We start from the raw sequence: 18,760 nt of genomic DNA, 5'->3' as shown, positions 1-18,760 counted from the left end.
CGGGGCCAGAAACCGCAGCTGGGACCCCCCGAGAGGCAGTCCCCCACTGATCAGGCCCACACAGCCTCGCGGCCTGGCACGCACTCAACGCGGGGCACGCGGCACTGCTGTGCATCTCACCTTGGACGCTGCAGGCACACGGAGACTCACCACAGATGCTCATCTCTCCCACATCTCAGGCCTCCTGCTGGCCCACAGCCTGCCCTCCGCCCAGCACACCCTCCTTCCCCGCTCCAGGCTCAGGCCAAAGTCCTCCTCCTCTGAGGCCTCCTCTCTGCAGGGCGCGGCTCCCCATCCATCATTCCCTCAGTGCTGTGTGTGGACCCCACGACGCCTACAGCCTTCTACTCTGAGTCACCGTTGTTGACAACCCTTGTCAGAGCACCTCGCCCACGGTACCAAGAACGCTGACAATGGCTGACCGCCAAAGGTCCTGTACTGTGCAGACATGGCCCAAGTGCCCAAAGTGTATTAACTCACTGAATCTTCGGGACAGTTCTGGAAGTTTCCATAATAAACCCCATTTACAGACAAGGAAACTGAGGCTCAGAGGGCTCATGGAACCTGCCCGTGGCCACATGTGTGGAGAATCATCAGTGGCCACTGTGGACGTCTGTGTCCTAACACCTGGGAGCTGTGAATGTGCTCCCTTCCACGGCACAAGGGACTCTGCAGGTGACAAGTGGGGAGATCACCCCAGACTGTCCGGCAGGCTCGAAAGAAGCTCACAGGAGGCAAGAGGGCCAGACTCAGAGAGGAGACAGACGACAGAAGCAAAGGTCAGAGCAAAGCACTCTGAGGTGGGGGACAGAGCCATGAGCCAAGAAACCAGGAAAGGAAGCTCTTTTGACCAAGAGAATATAGCAGAAGCAACTGTCTCGTTTCCAGGCCCCGGCCTGAAGACTCTGGCGGTTTCCACTTGTCTCAGGAATCCCCTGCCAGAAGCCGTGAGCTGCCCCGTAAGAAGGGCGGCCACCTCGAGGATGTCCTGTGGGGCGGCCGTGTCCCAGCTGAGCCCAGCCTTCCAGCCATCCCTGCCAAGCGCCAGGACATGAGGCAGCACCTCGGACCCCGGACCCCCTGGAGCCGCCGGGCCACACTGGACACCACCGAGTGAGCTCTGCCAGCCCCGCACGGAGCGGACCTGCCCGGCTGAGCCCCGCCCGAACGCCGGCCCGCAGAAATCAGGCCACAGAACAAAACGGCTGCTGTCTGAAGCTGCTAAGTGCTGGGGGGCCTGGGATGCACAACGGGGAACCGTCGTCAGGAGTGTGCAGCCAGGACTCAGAGCCCCGAGTCTGAGCCCACAGCCCCCGCTCCTGTATCTTACCCATTTAGTTTCCATCGTGATTTCATGAGCCCAAGTTAGAGACCAGACGTGGATGCTGGCAGAGGCCCCACACGCGGCTCGGGGTCCTGCAGCCCCGCGGTGGCAGAGCCGGCGGTGAGGTCCGGCCCAGCTCAAACCTGCCACCAGCGTTCTGCAGCGACTCATCAGGGGGATGTACCACCAGTGCTGCTCTTCCTTGTGCTCCAAGATTTGCAGAGGAGGCCTAAACACATGGCCCCGTGAACAACGATAAAAACTGCACCAACAGTGACAACGGGCCCCGACAAAGGTCACCGCCTTTGTGAGTCCTGTCGCCATAGGAACGTGGGCGGACCCTCCCCACCCATCCCCGACTTGGCTCCCTGTGTCCCTCTGGAGTAGAGTCCAGGCGGTCCCCTCTGCACCCCCAGGGAGGGAGGAACGTGGTGGACAGGACGGGTGGCTCTTTTCCTCCTCCTGCTTCCTTTGGGAGCCAGACAGAGCGGTATAAGCTTTGGCCCTGCCCTGAAGAGGTGGGTGGCCCTAGGCCAATCTCTTAGCCTCCCTAGCCTCTGTTTCCCCAAATGGAAAGCAGAGATGCTGGCACCATCCCTCCAGGGAGCTGCAAACAGTCAATGCCGAGGGACGTGGAAGGCTTTGTTGAGCTCTGAGTCAAATGTACTAACAATTAAAATCACTGGACTGCCAGGGGCCGGGTGACTTCCCAGGCCAGATACGGGTGGCCCATTTCAGGTGAAGACGTGGGCTCAGGACGCTGCAGTGACTGGCCCAAGGTCTCCCAGCTCGAAAGCCTGGGTCTGTTCATTCCAAAGCCCACATTAGTTAACATTTTGGGGAAGGGGTCCCCCTGAGACCTGCAAAATAGGCCAGAGAGTGATGAGCTACCCAAAGACCCCCTTGCCTATAGCTTAGCCCATGTTTCCTTTTTCAAAAGCAGGCTGCCAGGGCAGGAAGGGGCCTGTGACCTCATGAGAAACTGAGGTCCCAGAAGTGGAGGGGTTTGCTCAAAGTTGCGTCCCCAGCCAAGCATGCCTCCTCACCCGTGCACGCAAGGCCCACTGCCTCCTGCTGGCCCTCTCGTGGTGAGCAGCAGAACCGGCGCCTGGCATCCCGCCATTACTCTCGACGGTGCAGAAACCCACGCTGTGGATATCTCCTCCCTCCCCGTCCCCACTCGCTGGCTTGGAGAGAGGCTTGCTCAGCCCACTGAGTCAGGGCAGAGAATGACCTCTGCCCTAGGAGCTCTGGATAAAAGGTGCTTCCTGGCTGGGTGGGGGTGCCCAGGGCAGCAGCAAATCCCGTCCTACCACGGCCCCCCCGTGCATCGCATGTGTGTGGGCCTGGGCCAGTCTCCACAAGGAGGCACAGACTAAAACCCACACCGTGAACTAAAGTTCCGAGGTGCACACCGGGCGCAGGGGGCTCTCAGAGGCAGAGCGCTATTCCCGGGTCAGCAGCCCGCACTCCCGGCTGGCTGGCCGCCCCAGAGAGCACTGGGGATTCTCGCACATAATTCTTGCGTGTAGCCCCTCCCCTTGGGAGACATGCCTAGAGTAATTCAGAGCAGGTTTCTTTCCCGGTTTTGTATGCAAGGAATGCACAAATGAGGAGACAGTGTAGCTTTTTAGAAACAGTAGGGACAGGGAGGGGGAGGTCCCGGGTGCCGGGAGAACTGGGGAGCGCACGCGGACACCCCAGGAACGACAGTGTGCGGAGGACCGACGTGCACCAGCGTGCCCGCACGCTGCCAGGCCTGCTGGCCTCATCACTGTGCCCCCATTGGGACAGAAGACAAAGCAGATTCAGAGAGACAAATTATTTTATCTGAAGTCAGACGGCCTAGGGTTCAAATCAAAATTTGACTCCCGAGCTCTTGTACCTGCAGCAGACCACAGCCTTGCACTCTGGGTTGGGGGTTTGGTGGGGTTAACCCACCTCTGCAGCACTGGCCTCCTAGGGAGGTGAATGAAGAACTGGAAAGTGTTGTACCATGAGCGAGACCAGTCCCCAAAACTCTAATGGGGTGGGGGTTTCTAGCAAGTCAGGCTGACCCACGTGACGGAGAACCAAAGCCCAAGGACGCCCGTTCCCCACCCCACAGGCCCTTCCCAAAGAGCAGCATCTTCTGCTGCTCTCCGGACAGCCCCACAGTGCAGGAGACCAAAGACGAGTGTACCCGGGCATGCAGGGAAAGAGAAGGGGAAGCCCAACACCCCTTTCCTTGTTAAAGCAGGTCCTGGCTCAGCTGAAACCTTCTTTTTTTTTAAAGATTTTATTTATTTATTTGACAGAGAGAGACAGAGCGAGAGGGGGAACACAAGCAGGGGGAGCGAGAGAGGGAGAAGCAGGCTTCCCACCGAGCAGGGAGCCCGATGTGGGGCTCGATCCCAGGACCCTGGGATCATGACCTGAGCCAAAGGCAGACGCTTAACGACTGAGCCACCCAGGCGCCCCTCAGCTAAAACCTTCTGCTCTGGGAGACACACAGCTGGAAAAGCCACGCAATCCTGCTCACTAACGAAGAGCCCGAGGGGACCTCTGAATCTGTCACCCCCAGATCCCATTTCCTGCAGATACGAGAGGATGAGGAGAGGTGGGGGCAGGGGGACACCCCCACGTCTCCCACAAGTCTGAAACTCCCACAATCCCTGTGCAGGAAAGATTTGCTCTGATCACGCACAAACTCTTGCAAAAAACAGAAGGGCCATGAAGCTAAGTCAAAGACATCACAATATAAAGTGACTACAGACCAGTTTTTCTTAGGAATATAGACACCAAATCATCCAAAAAATACTAGCAAAGCAAATCGAGCTATGTGTTAAAAGATGATCTACCACGAACACGTGTGATTTACCCCAGAATACAAGGCTGGTTTAACATAAAAATCAAGCAGCGTCATCACCATATTAATAAAGGACAAAACCTATGTGATCATCTCAATAAAGGCAAAAAAAGCATAGGACACAAGCTCACATCCCTTCATAGAAAAAAGAAAAACAAGACCAAACCACTCGACAAACTAGGAATGTTAGGGCTTTTCCTCCACTGGATAAAGGGCATCTCTGAAAAACCCACAGCTAATATCACATTTAATGGTGAAAAACTCAGCCACTTCCCAATAAGAACAGGAAAAGACAAGGATGTGCACTCTCCCCACTACCCCCCAACACTGGAGGGTCTGATCAGGTGTGATCAGGCAAGAAAAGGAAATAAAAGGCATCCGGGATAGACAGGAAGAAGTAAAACTATATTTACAAATGATACGATCTTGGATATAGAAAATACCCCCAAATTCATAAAACATCTATTGGAACTAATAACTGATGTTAGGCGGCAGGATATACGGTCAGCATAAAAAGATCAACTATTTCTATACACTAGCAGTGAACAATCCAAAAAATGAAAACACGAAATAATTTCATTTACAATAGCATCGCAAAGAACAAAATACTTAACTAAATTTAACAAAAAAGTGCAAAACACGGAGACTGAAAACTATAAAACCTCACTGAAAGAAACAGAGAAGATCTACCTGCGTGGAAAGACATCCTGGGTTCATCAACTGGAAAATGTGGTATCGGGAAGACGGCCGTGCTCCCCAAACGGATCTGCATACACAGCATGATCCCTGCTGAAATCCCAGCTGCCTTTTTACAGAAATCGACAAGCTGATTCTAAAATTAATATGGAAACGCAAGAGACCCCAAAGAGCCAAAACCATCCTGAAAAAGAACAAAGTCGGAAGACTCACATTTCCCGATTTCAGAACTTAGTACCAAGCCACAGGAAGGATAGTGAGGCCCTGACAGGCCGATGGAAGAGAATCAAGTCCAGAGATAAACCCTCACATTTATGGGCAATCGTTTTTTGACAAGGGAGCCAAGGCAATTCGGTAGCGGAGAGAATGGTCAACAGATGGTCCTAAGTCTGTGTGGAGTCATCAGGGAAGGCTTCCTGGAGGAGGGGACAATGAAGGAGAAATGAGAGCAGGCAAGCTGGGCAGTGGGGACTCATTCACATGGTCTCCACACCTTCTTGTGAAGCTCCCCTGGGCCTGGAGGTGAGGAGGGCATGGTTTTTTGTTTTGTTTTGTTTTGTTTTAAAGATTTTATTTATTTGACAGAGACACAGCGAGAGAGGGAACACAAGCAGGGGGAGTGGGAGAGGGAGAAGCAGGCCTCCCGCCGAGCAGAGAGCCCGATGCGGGGCTCGATCCCAGGACCCCGGGATCATGACCCGAGCCGAAGGCAGACGCTCAACGACTGAGCCACCCAGGTGCCCCAGGAGGGCATGGTTTTAAGTCCACTTACAGGGAAGGAAACTGGGGTGAGTTACATCATTGGCTTGACTTCCCAAAGCTGGGACCTGCATCCCCTCCCTTACCCCTCCCGAAGGAGGCCCTTATTTACCTGCCCTCTTTCCACTACCCTACAGCTGCCCAGATGGAGCTGTACGAAATGCACAGGTGCATTTCTCCCTCTTCAGGGATGGCAAAGAGCAAAGATATCTTGACTCTCTGACTCCCCCTTAATATATTAACTTAATTAGTTTGTTCTAAGGTGATAGCTTTCTGTTGTGTACTTCTGAACTTAACTCACCAAATTAACATTTGTGAATAGGACTTGGTTATGAATTTTAATGACTTCCATTCATTCACAGTCCAAACAAATTACATATTTGGTGCTCTATTTAATATGTTTATTGCCATTTTATTGTAGTCATTTGCAATAAAACAGCATAAAATATTAATTTAAAGAGGCAATCCCATGGATTATCTCTCAAAGTGGCACACACAGAATGTTCTTCAAAGGCTGTACAATGATACTCATCATTCCCTAAAGATATAATGAACTGGGGGCGCCTGGCCGGCTTGGTCAGTAGAGCAGATGACTCTTGATCTTGGGGTCGTGAGTTCAAGCCCCGCACTGGGCATAAAAAAAGAAAAAAAAAATACAATGAACTGATTTTTACAGTTACAAATGGCCCCAGAACAGAAATGAACCAAGGCCTTTTATAAAGGACATTTTTATGGGCGCCTGGGTGGCTCAGTGGGTTAAAGTGTCTGCCTTCGGCTCAGGTCATGATCCCAGGGTCCTGGGATCGAGCCCCACGTCGGGCTCCCTGCTCAGTGGGGAGCCTGCTTCTCCCTCTCCTGCTCCCCCTGCTTGTATGCTCTCTCTGTCAAATAAATAAATAAAATCCTTAAAAAAAAAAGGACATTTCTAATATCCGTCTTCGATCTGCTAACGGAGAGCTCTGGGGGTCAAATGCTCTGTGAACACATTCTGGAAGGCATCTGTTCAAGACAGAAGGCCAAGGGTGTTTCCCCCACTCTGTACTCGGGTAGTTGGCTCTAGAAATCCATGAGCTAGGTGTGTTCTGTTTTTTTGTTTTTCATTTTTAAAGTATTATTGGACAATACGGAGGCAGAAGTGGTTCTGAACACAAGACAGGCAAGCTGAAAGGCACTGCTGGGGTCGTCCGGCTAAGGGATTGATAATAGAAGCACAGGGGGCCTCAGGCACGGCCACCGAGGACCTGTCATCAGCCAGCACACCCCAAGGGCGGCACCAGTGCGGACCCGCAGGCCAGGCCGAAAGCGCAGAGCAGACAATAGAAGACTCAGAAACCCAGCTGGGCCCCTCGTCTGAGAGCTGAGGTTCTCACCAGCACCCCCAAGACCCCCTCACCCCCGTAGTCACTGCAGGTGCATCTCCAGCCGCCTTCCCCGGCGGGCCTCAAGGCTGCTGGGGTCACACCCACAGGCAGGAGTGGGTCACACCAGCACATTTTCACAGCGTGTAAAGAAGGAAAATTTGGTACATTTTTGTTCCAGATATATTCGGGAACACTGTATTTGAAGAGACGCTGCGTTCACGAAGTGCTTCCAAAGTGGCTCTTCAAGGGGACACCACTTGTGTATGTGTCCGGGTGGGGAGGCAGGGGTCTGCAGCCGCACTGTCCTGCAGGCTGGCCGGGGCCATTTAAATTCACATCCGTTAAAATGAAATAAAGTTAGAAATTCAGTGCCTGCGCTGCACCAGCCACATTTCGAGAGCTCGACAGCACAATGGGCAGTGCAGACCAGCAGACCACGTTTATCATCGCAGAACGTTCTGGAAAACAGGGCCCACTTTTAGCTGCTGGGACACACCCAAGGTACGGACTCCCACCTCCTTAACCACCTCCTGACCGGGTGCCAGCTCGCCCTCAGCTCCACCCCCAGCCCCCCAGCCCCTCCCAGCCAGCCCCCATCAGGAGCTCTGGGAACCAGGTTTCGGCACACCTCCCTCCCCCACATACTTCTCTCTGCCGGTCTCAGCTTCCTATGCCCGCTGTAACTAATTACTACAGACTCCATAGTTCAAAACAGCAGGAGCTTACGATCCTACACTTCTGGAAGTGTCAGAGGCTAAAAAGGGTCAACGGGGCTGTGTTTTTTACAGAGGCTCTAGGGGAGAATCCATTCCTTACCTTTTCCAGCTCCTCGGGGCCACGGGCATTCCCTGACGTCACTCCAACCTCTGCGTCCTGCTTCTGTCCTCAAGCCTCCTCTCTGACTTTGACCCTTGTGATGACACTGGGCCCACCCGGATAATCCACGCTCTTTCCCTCCCCATCCCAAGATCCCTCACTGAATCACATCTGCAAAGTCTCCTTCACTATGTAAGGTGACACGATCACAGGGACACCGACATCCCTGGGGGCCATTATTCTTCCTGTCACACACTGCCCTCCTTCACTCTAGGCCAGGAAAAAAGAGGGGGTCCCCAGCATCTGTCTCCCCCGTAGCCCCACAGCCCCTACAAGAGGACAATGAAGAGTCCCCATGCCCAGATAGCTCAGGAGAGGCAAGTGACAAGTCCAAGGTGGCAGGTGGGCATCCCCCAATGCCCTCACCAGGACACTGTCCAGAGTCTCAATGCTCAAGCTTTCAAATTGTATCAAGTCCCACCAAGGGTCTTAAAGGTCATCAGATCTGGGTGTAGGAAAACAAACTGCATGCAAGCTTCCAACAAGAAATGACTCTCTTACGTGGGACTGAGCTAACCGCTATCTGGGACCCACCACCACCCTCCAGACCCTGGTTTTCCGCACATTGTGTGGACCAGACCCAACTGCCCCATGTGGCTGTCAGATAAAACATCTCCTCTGTCTGGCCTACGGCCAGCAGCAGAGAACACCAGGATGGACAAGGTGCTCACGGCCAAGCAGTGGAAACACCTGGGGAGGCTCCCCACGGCAGCCTGCTCGGATGGGCTGGTGAGGCAGGAGGGCCCTGTATTCAGCCTAGAGCATCAGGGAAGCCTTCCTGGAGGAGGTGCCACTGGATGAGTCTCAAAAGAAATGAAATTGGTCCAGAATCCTTTACAAGGAAATGTTAAAGTTCACATCATCCAACTCATTCACTCTAGAAATAAGTCAACAAGCTGAGATGGGGAGTGAGTTCAAGGTCACGTGGCTAATAAGGGGTGAGATCAGTCAGGAAGGATAGGACATGCTGTGATACGAACGGTCCCCGATCCAGCAGCTGGACCTGACGGAAGTTCATTTCTCAGTCCTGCTCCGCGTCCAGTGTGGGCATCCACGGGAGGCACACTGTGGTCAGCCAGTGAGGCAGGCGGGCATCTCCACCCAGCCGCTGTCACCACAAGGCAGACCGTGAACTGGCTCCCAAAACCCCCTCCCGATGGGACCTGCCTCATGGCCACCCCTGCCTCACTGGCCAAAGCAAAGCACATGGCCGTGCTTTGCTTCGAGGCTGGTGGCACCCGTCCTGCCGTGGCTTGAGTCCTGCCTGCCGCTGGGTCCCCTGCACATGGGTGAGAACCCCAGGGACCCTGTCCCCTGCCCGCCGCTGGGTCCCCTGCACACGGGTGAGAACCCCAGGGACCCTGTCCCCTGCCCGCCGCTGGGTTCCCTGCACACGGGTGAGAACCCCAGGGACCCTGTCCCCTGCCCACCGCTGGGTCCCCTGCACACGGGTGAGAACCCCAGGGACCCGGTTCCCTGTCCGTCGCTGGGTCCCCTGCACACGGATGAGAACCCCAGGGACCCGGTCCCCTGTCCGCCGCTGGGTCCCCTGCACACGGACAAGAAGCCCAGGGATCTGGTCCCCTGCCCACCGCTGGGTCCCCTGCACACGGATGAGAAGCCCAGGGACCCGGTCCCCTGCCCACCACTGGGTCCCCTGCACATGGGCGAGAACCCCAAGGACCCTGTCCCCTGCCCACCGCTGGGTCCCCTGCACATGGGCACGTAAACACATACAGAATCAGTGCTCCCGCCTCCAGGAAAAGCACCTGTTTCAGGTTCTCCGCAGGGGTAAGGGGGACTGCTGGAGACAAAGGTCTGGGCACAGCCTCCCTGGGACACGAGTGTCCCACAGTCCCCCAGAGGAAACCAGCAGTCCACATCCCAGCTCACTTACTATTGCAGACTGACGCCAAACTGCTGGGTAGGCAGAGGGGGCCGTGGTGGCGGGGTCTTGGCAGGAGGGGGCGACCTGCCCTTGTGCAGCTTCTGGAGCTTCTCATCATACCTGCAGACACAGCAGAAGCACGGCTCTCACCTTGCAGGGGAGGAGCCTCGGGCCGTGGGGACCAGACGCCCCACGAACATCTGTAGGACACCCTCGTCTCGTCCGTCTGGGCCCACATGCCACACCGCCATCCCATACACATGCACACACACACTCTCTCCCCCACTACCATGGTGTTCACACAAAAGGCAGAGAGGATAATCCAACCCCAGCAAATGTCCAATCTCTCCTGCCAACGCTTGGCCAACATTTCACCCACACAGGCAGAAGGCTTCCCTCTGCTGGAAGCACCCTTCCCCACCTCTTGACCCAGCCACCTGTCCCCTGGAAACTCACTTCTTCCCGATATCCCCTTGCCACCTGTTGTCCCCTCCCCAGCTGTTGTCACCGACTTGAGGCCCCCCCACCACCTGGAAGCACCCCGGGAGCAGGGTCACTCCCCACATGGTTCTGTGTGCCCAGCTTCTGGCGTGCGACTCAGTGCCCAGGACAGCTCAACATCTCCCCTGCCCCTGCAAGCCTGCCCACCTCCCTGCAGCGCAGGAAGGGCCCTGCTCCCTCCAAGGAGCCCCCGGAGAGGGACATGCAAAGGGCCGGGGGTCCAAGACCTGCCCTTGCGTGGCTGTGGGGCCAGCCGGCCACACGCCTTCCTCTGCACCCCACGGGAGAGACTGTGGAGCGGGGATCCCCGCTGCCATATAAACTCAAGTAGCGAATAGGCTTTCGAATAGGCTTTCAGCAAAAGCCACCAGGTGGGCTGGCTTCCAGAGCACCTGCGACGCGCCTGAGAACATTGCATTCCGTATACGGCATTATCCACATGCCCGAGAAACTCCCCTGACCCTCTGCTCCCAAACACGGTAAACTCCAAGGCGGCGAACAGCAGTTACCGCGATGGCTTAATATTTTTAAATCAGTTTGCCACGGGGGGAGGAAGAGCCCCGCGTCTGCGCACACAGCCCGCTGCAGGCTCAGCTCCCTGAGTCAGCACTTAGCATCCTTGCTGACGCCGCACGTCTTGGGGCCAGATCTGCGGGGCGCACGTTCGGAGGCGCAGCCTTCCACGCTAATAACGGGATGGGCCGAGGCCCGTGGCATCCCCTGGGCTGTTTCCACGCCTCTCGGGACGGGGTCCGACTCACCGCAGAACCTCCGGGGGGACGATCAGCTGGTCGTACTTGAGGTGTTCGCGGAGCTCACTCAAGTAGTTGAAATAGATGACTTTTTTCCCAAACTTATGACTAAAAAAGCAGAAGCAGGAGAATAAAAATGATGAGACGGAGAGGCCGTGCCGGGGGCGGGGCGGGGCCGGGGCTGCGGGGAAGGCAACACAGGCGCTTCTCCTGTAAGAAACCGTTAAGTGCTGACACCAGTCGAAACCCGAACATAATAGAAGCAGCGCACGTCTGCAGATCTTTTGCTTTCATAAGAACTCGGATGCACCAAACACTCGGGAGAGTCTCATCTGCATAAAAATAAAGATCTGCCTCCAGTCTGAATCTGCCATGAATCTGCACGTACGGGAGACAGTGGGGAGGGGCCCGGAGCGCTTCCGGTTTCTGGCACCGGGTGCCTTCCCGCTTGGACACCCCCTCTCTGCGGGGGTCACACAAGGCGCTGCCTGCTTTCTCTCCAGGACAGGGTCACTCAGGAGGCCAGCCTGGAGCGAGCACCGTGGACACAAGCCCCGGCCCAATCCGCCCACCCCACCTCTCAGGGCCTCAGTCTCCCCCTCGGAAACAGGTTCTCCCTCTGAGCGAGACTGTCTGGGAAAACGTCCACTGTCCCACACCCAGTACCCACCACCTGGGACCGCTGCTACCAACGAGCCCACTCCCTGAGCTGCAGAGCGGGGACAAGAACAGGACCCAGCGGGTGAGGAGTCACATGCCCGGCCCCGCACCTGCTCCTGGTAAGCGATCACCGCCTGCCCAGCTCCTCGTCGTGGCTCTACTGGAGGGTCGCTGGCACCCACAGAGCTGGACGGATTTCACGGGCACGATGTGGGGAGTTGGGACACATGCATACGCCGTGATGCCATCACCACCGTCATGGGAACAAGCCGATCCATCGTCTACAAAGTGTCCCTTGCATCCCCTTGCTTTGTGTGTGTGGTTAGAACACTCAACACGAGATGTACCCTCTGAACAAATTTTCAAGGGCACGACACTGTGTCGCCAACCGCAGGCTGCACGCTGGCTGTCGGGCAGACCTCTCGAACCTCTTCCCTGGTGTCTCACGGAAGCCGAGCTGTTTTATCACGAGCCCGCCTGGAGCTGAAGCCCGCGGGAGGCCCAGCCGCGTGCACTGGCTCCCCCTAGTGGGTGAGCGGGAATCAGGCCAGGTGCCCAGACCCCTAGCCACCTGCCCTCAGGGGCAGAGGGGGCCTGGCCATTCCGCATGCATGGCCGGCCTGTGGGGGGACACAGTGTCAGCTTCTGAGCTGCAGGGAGGCCTCTGGTGCCAGCCCCCTGCCCATGTAGGAGCACCCTCCAATGTTCGCTGTGTTTCTTCTGCCTGACCCCCTCCGGCTGACCAGACACTTGCTGGTCACCGGGCTCTGGAGGGCAGATGCAAGCCAGGCCCTGCTTCCTGCCCCTCATGCCCCGGAAAGGCCTCGGGGCAGTGCATCCCGGGGACAGCAATGCAGGTATACGGGCAATCCCCAGGCCCCACCCCCAGAGGGTCAGAGTCAGAGGTAAGGGGCCAGGCCCACGGACATTCCTGTTCATTCTCGGGCATAGGGGAGCCTCTGCACTTGTTCTCTTCACTTCCAAATGAGGACTCTGGGGCTCAGAGAGGTCACACAGCTGCCTGAGGCCACACAGCCAACAGGCAGCAGAGCCCAGTCCAGACTCCAGGGTCTCCAACCCTGATTCCCGAGGTTCTCTCCTGGCACCCGTTTATGGCCATGCCTGAGGCAGGATAAGTGGCAGAACCACACGGGCTTGAGCTAGAATCCCAGCTGAGCCGTGACTTAACCTCTCTGAGCACCAACCTCCTCTCCTTTGGAAGAGGGAGAATACAGCTGACCTCACGGGATCGTTTTGGGGTGCTGTGCACGTAAGGTGTATAAGAAATTGTGATAAATTAATCACAAAAGGATAGTAGACAATTTTTTAAAACGATGTTAGCAGCAAACACTGAGTATCTGCTAGGGCCAGGCAGGCCTTGTTAGAACACTCTGGGTGTACAAGGCAACAAACTGTGGCAACGACAAAATGAGTGCGGCGACACCATCAGCCGCATGGGGAAACCAAGGCAGAGGGAGGCTGTATCTCCTGCCGCGAGGACTGGGTGATCAGAGGCGGGGCAAAGACAAGCCCGAGCTCCCGAACCACCACAGCATCTGGGCTGCCGCACGATGGGGGGGGATGATTATTTCCCCGAGGACTCAGAGAGGTTTCTAGAACTCTGAGAGCTTTGCTAAGGTGAACGACAGCGCCAATGAGCAGAAGAACATCCGAACTATCTTCTCGGGCAGTTGCGTCACCAGCACTGGCTTCCCCACAATGTCAAGTACGGCACCAGCAGGTTGGTCCTGGCTAAGCAACAGAACAGACGGACAAAATCCCAGCTTCCTAACAGGAATGGGTCTGCGGCGGCAGGACAGGCAAGCCGTGGGAAAACTGGCGGGCAATTCTCCTACAACAAAAGGAACTCTAGCCACGGAAGTCTCTCCCTGCGTTAAACGGGAGCAGACTCAGTCTGCTATTCCAGAAATTCTCCAAGCAGAGCCTGCAGATCTGGGAGCCGCATCCGACCACCCTGGCAGGGCCACGCGGGCCACACGGGCCACACTCTCTAGAATGAGTGCTGGTCTGAGTTTTGTGAGTCCTTGCAGTGAACCACCAAACCTGAGGTGGTCTTTGAGACCCCCGACACAGGTGCATAAAGTGGCCAGGGTGGGATTTAAAAATACCAGGTGCAAAGCTCACCGGTATCGTGAGCTGGTGTTCCTATTCAGGACTTTCAGGACCGTCAGCCCCATGCCCGCCATAGCCACGGGGTGGGCGGCGTACCCCAGACACATGGGTGCCCCAGAGATGAGACCTCCACAAAGCCACATAGGGAGAGCCGTCCCCCCGCCCTAAGCCCGCAGGATGGAGCCTCCCGCCCCAGTGAGGTTCTTGCTGAGAATGCCACATACCTGATGAGGGGTTTGAAGATGGTCCACAGGACCTTGATGAAGTTGGTGGGGTGCACAACGTACAGCGCCTTCAAGTTCTTTTTGTACCTAAGGAGGGAAGCGTGAGATGACTTCAGAGCAACAAGCCCTACACCTTAAGGTGAGTAACCACGAAGCCTTAACCGTGAGCTTCAGAACCTTCGCTCTGTCAACAGAGCCAATTTAAGAACACTGAACCAAAAGCTGAGGGGGAAAATCAGGACCTCTTGTCTGCCACCGCCGACTGGCATGCGCACAACACTTTACAGTTTCCACCCACACCACGGGGTATGGGGCACCCACTTAAAAAATGGGGTGCCACTTGGCTCGCTTGCTCCCCTCATTCCAGAATAATTCAGTCCAAGGCCATGAGGCTGAGCCAAGGAGGTTGGCACCCCCCGGGGTGGAGACAGCGAGGGCGGGCAGGGTGGCCGTGGCCCGGCCGGGCGTTGTCTGAGGGGAGGAGGGGCGTCCGCACAAGCCAGCGTGCGGTCAGCCAGGGGGACGCTAGCCAGCTCTTATCCATTCACAAGAGCCGACTGATTGTCAGAATTTCAGGCGTTTGGGGAACCAGTTGTGAAAAACATATTAAATAATACAAACACATAATTAAGTAAATCGTATTAAGCACCAAGGTAATAAATATTCAAAACTCATCACTTGCTCATTATTTTACTCCTTTCTATGCCCTTGACACTACTTGTCTGCTGCATCTGAATAAGGGAAGTCCATCCCGAGTGTCCCCCGGATCTGTGTCCAGTGGCGTCATGCTGGTAGCTTGAAGCTGGCCACAGGGGCAGGAGACCCGTACCCATGTCACAAGCCAGCCTCCCCAATCCCCTGAGAGCTGGTCATCACACATGGACCAGGGTGCCTCCTGGCCAGACCTGGGAGTAGGGGGGGCGGGCAGGGGAGGGGCAGAGCCAGGGGAGGTGAGCTGGAGCCGCTGGGTGTGTGAGCAGGGATTCCTCACGGGGACGCACCGGGACGGGAAGGGGGTGCGCAGTGGCGGGGTGGTCCGAGAGGGTAACAGGACCAGTGAGATCAGTCAGATGCTGGGCGACGGAGAGGTAAGCACATCAGCAGGGTTCTCGCTGCCAGAGGGGAGGGGGACAGATGCAGAGGGAGAGAACACCAGAGCGAGCCCTGAGCTGCAGGGAACAGCTGTAGGCATCGGGGGTGAGATTTCCCAGCAGAAACGGACAAGTGTGGAAACACCCCAACTGTCCATGCATAGGGCCTGGGAGCCAGTCACCCCAAAAGCGACAAGCACACTACTTCCAGACCCTGGCCCCTGGACAGCATCCGCACTGAAAGGAACCAGGGCTCCTAGACCAACAGCAGACCCCAGGGCGGGCGGGGAACAATGTAAGGTGTGCCTGGAGCCCCCGCTTGTGCGAGATTCTGTAAGCGCAGTGCTCAGCGTGACGGCACACATTTGAGGGTCACGGGAGCCAGGCTGGAAGGGCACCCACCTGGCCGCATTTGAATCTGAACACTAAACATAGTCATGGATTAGAACCCATTGAATGAAACAGGAAACCGCAAGTCCATATTGATATAAATAAGCTGGAAGTGTAAGCTCTTCCTTACGGTAAATTGCCAATAGTTCCAAGCACCATTTGGCTCCCATCAGAGTTCTCACTGGGCCGAGAATGAGCAATGGAGGCAAAGGCTAGGACATGACACTTTGATGAGGAGCAAGTATCTACAGAGTCTCAAAGCATCTCCCAAGGAAATACTAACTAATTACAAAAAGAAAGGCTCTCAATGCAGAGAGGGGGAGCTGCAGTGACTTGTGGGTGGTCCAGGGTCCCAGAGCACTGCTGCCACCGAGTCCATCCTGACGTGGAGGTGGCTTCCCGGAAGGGGGTAACAACACTCGTGTGTGGACTGGTTCTCCCTTAAAAGGAGCAACCTGGCAGAACAGTCTGGAGAACCAGGAGTCAACAGCCAAGAGGAAAAGAATGCAGGAAACCCACCAGGGTGCAGCGAGAGCAGGCAGAAACTCTTGTGGTGTAAATCTCACCAAATTGGATCTGGAGCTCCGCTTGCATACCCCTGGTGATGGGGAACTCACTACCCCCAGGAGACACTCCACTGCTGGTTTTGATGCCTAGAATGTCTGTCCTTTATGATTCAATCGAGCCAAGGTCTATAATCCTACCCCCACCTCCTGGTCCACCTTTGTGGGAAGTAGGAGACAAGTTTGCCTCCTTCCTTTTGATAATTTATCTGTATCGGCTCAACACAGGAGTACATATGCATCTCCTCCTGTTAGCCTGAGCTTCTGGAAAAGGCCACTTTGAACATGTCATTCATATTGCCTCCTCAACCACGGCTGGCGTCCTTAGCACACCCCCTGCCCTTTGCCACCTCCCTCCACGATTCCCCAGGCGAATCCCCCAGTCCAGCCCTCCCCCAGCGGAGCCTCAGGCCACCTTACTCTTTCTCGGGTCGGCCACCTAGCAACACCCTGCCCATCCCTTCCAGGGGCTGCTCAGAGGCCGCCTCCTCCATCTGGCCTCTCTGACCGCCCCAGCTGGAATGCTGGCACCCACCCCTGGCCCCACCTGGCTGCTCCACCTTCCCTCACGCAGGGGATACAGAGGTGGGTCAGGGGGTTGCAGCCGAGCACGGGGGCACAAACACGCTGCTCTGCAGACACACTATGTGCTCAGGGACAGTGAGGCCGCGGGGGAGGGGCTGTTGATTCTCCAGGGACAACCCAGGAAAGCTTCACGGAGGAGGGGCCGGAGCTGGGGCCTGGCTGCCTCCATCTCGCCTGGTACTTACGGTGTCAGGTAAATGACCGCAAAGTGCGGCAACAATCCTTTCCCTATAGGACACAGGACAGAAAGCCAAGAAACTCCTCCGAAGAGTCTATGGACCCAAAAGACAGGAGGGCAGGCTCTGGGAAATCAGGCACTCCCGGCCACCATCCCACCCACTCAAAGGTCTGATAGGAAGATTTCCACCAGAGGTATGAAGGGCCTTTGAGAAGGGACACCCAGAGGATTCCAGGATATCCACACAAGGCCAGATGGGGCAGCCTATTAGCCAAATACACTACAAAGTCGATTGTTATGCACGACGTCACTCAAGAAAACACCTACCAGCTCCACGCTGTCTGCAAGAGGTGCGGTGTGTCAGGTGGGACAGGGAGACAGGGTCTCAGGTGGGGCCCCAGCCCTGCCACAGGGCAGGTGAGGGACACAGGGAGAGACACCTGCCCTCTGGGGCCTGTGTGTCCTCACCTGTCCAGCACGCTGCCCACCTCTCCGACAGAGACACCAGAAAGCCCCTTGCACACTGTAAAGTGTGGAGACAGCATGAGGGGCGTCTGGAAGACAGCTGCACGGTCGTACTCCTTTGCCACATTTCTAGACCAGGGTCAGTGACCTAGGGTACACGGGCCACATCTGGCCGGCCACCAACTTTTGCACAGCCCAAAAGCCGAGAAGGGCTTTCCGTTGTTAACAGTTGGAGAAAAAAATTAAGAGAGTAACAGTTCAGGATATGTGAAAATGCCATGAAATTCACATCCCGGCGTCCATAAATCAAGTTTGACTAGAGCCCGGTCCCACCTGTGTGTTTATTATCTGCAGCCGCTCTTGCGCTACGCGGCAGAACGAGAGTTTCAACAGAAATCCGAGGGCCCGCGAAGCCGAAGTATGGACTGTCTGGTCGCCCCTGCCCTGGATGACGAGGCTGGACAGAGCCCCCGCCCGAAGGCAGGTGACCCCACCCGCCCCAAGCTCCTTCAGCCCAGCTCCCCGCCTCCCGCAGCACAGCCGTGACCCCTCCTCTCACCCGGGCTCCCCACCACTCAGTGCGATCCTGGGTCCCCCCTCCACCCCCCCAGCGCTCGAGTGCACACACCTCCTGTCAAACTCCTTGTAGGTGCTCTGCAGCCAGCCCAGGGACGGCTTGTTCCGGCTGTTCAGCCCGTGGTGGAAGTAGACAACGGTGTAATCACTCTCCACGTACTGGTCCAGCGTGTGCTTCAAATACCTGGGCACAAAGCACAGACTCGGCTTCGAAAATCACCCTGTCACTGTCACCGAAACCAAGGACGCTTTCCCCAGAACAGAAGCCGTGGCTGTCCAGTGGGTGCCAGCCCCACCAGGTCACAGGGGGACCCATCCAGGGCCCGTGGGGACCCACCTGCAAGGGGGCCCCGTCCTCGTTTGTTAGAGGAGGCTCAGAGAGGTTGAGCCCTGAAGGTCACGGTCACCCAGCTAGCAAGCGGATGTGACAGGCCAAAAAATGGTCCAGAAGAGACATCCACGTCAAATCTCGGGAGCCCGTGAATGTGACCTTATTCGGAGAAGGGTCTTTGCAGGTGTGCCTAAGGCAAGGCTGTTGCAAGCGGGCGTTTCTCCTAGATGATCCGGGCGGGCGCCAAACATACCGCCTGCGTCCCAACAGGACAGAAGAAAAGGGAAATCACAGAAGGGGGCTGTGTCTGAGAAGAGAGAGGCAGAGCGGAGAGTGACGGGGCGCCCGGCTCCGCCAACACCTTGGTTCGGCCTCCTGGCTGTGAGAATCAATGCACCGTTTCACGCCACCACTGCAGCGATGAGTTAGTAGCAGCCGGCGGGAGGTCAGAGAGGCCACGCTGGGATGCGAACCCAGGACAGACCCCGAGCCGTTCTGCTGCATCTCTAGGAGCATGCAATTCCTTCCTTCCCGGTTAGCTCTGAGCGTTTTTTCTCGT

At 56.3% G+C, this 18,760-nt stretch overlaps 1 protein-coding gene across 2 annotated transcripts in view; it reads right to left on the bottom strand.

The window, feature by feature from the left end:
- ARHGAP8 (Rho GTPase activating protein 8) overlaps positions 1-18,760 on the bottom strand; it is a 67,354-nt gene that overhangs the window by 16,986 nt on the left and 31,608 nt on the right. For both annotated transcript variants that reach the window (XM_032416473.1, XM_032416475.1), the window contains exons 5-8: positions 17,923-18,054; positions 14,023-14,109; positions 11,015-11,113; positions 9,762-9,872 (exon numbers count right to left, since the gene is read on the bottom strand). In XM_032416473.1, coding sequence (XP_032272364.1) covers positions 9,762-9,872; positions 11,015-11,113; positions 14,023-14,109; positions 17,923-18,054 — 429 coding nt within the window. The remainder of the gene's footprint in view (positions 1-9,761; positions 9,873-11,014; positions 11,114-14,022; positions 14,110-17,922; positions 18,055-18,760) is intronic.

The sequence above is a fragment of the Phoca vitulina genome, unplaced genomic scaffold, assembly GCF_004348235.1.
Source record: "Phoca vitulina isolate PV1807 unplaced genomic scaffold, GSC_HSeal_1.0 scaffold19, whole genome shotgun sequence".
Lineage (NCBI taxonomy): Eukaryota > Metazoa > Chordata > Mammalia > Carnivora > Phocidae > Phoca > Phoca vitulina.
The sequence above is the reverse complement of the archived record's forward strand: the minus strand, read 5'-3'. Positions and strand labels throughout refer to the sequence as shown.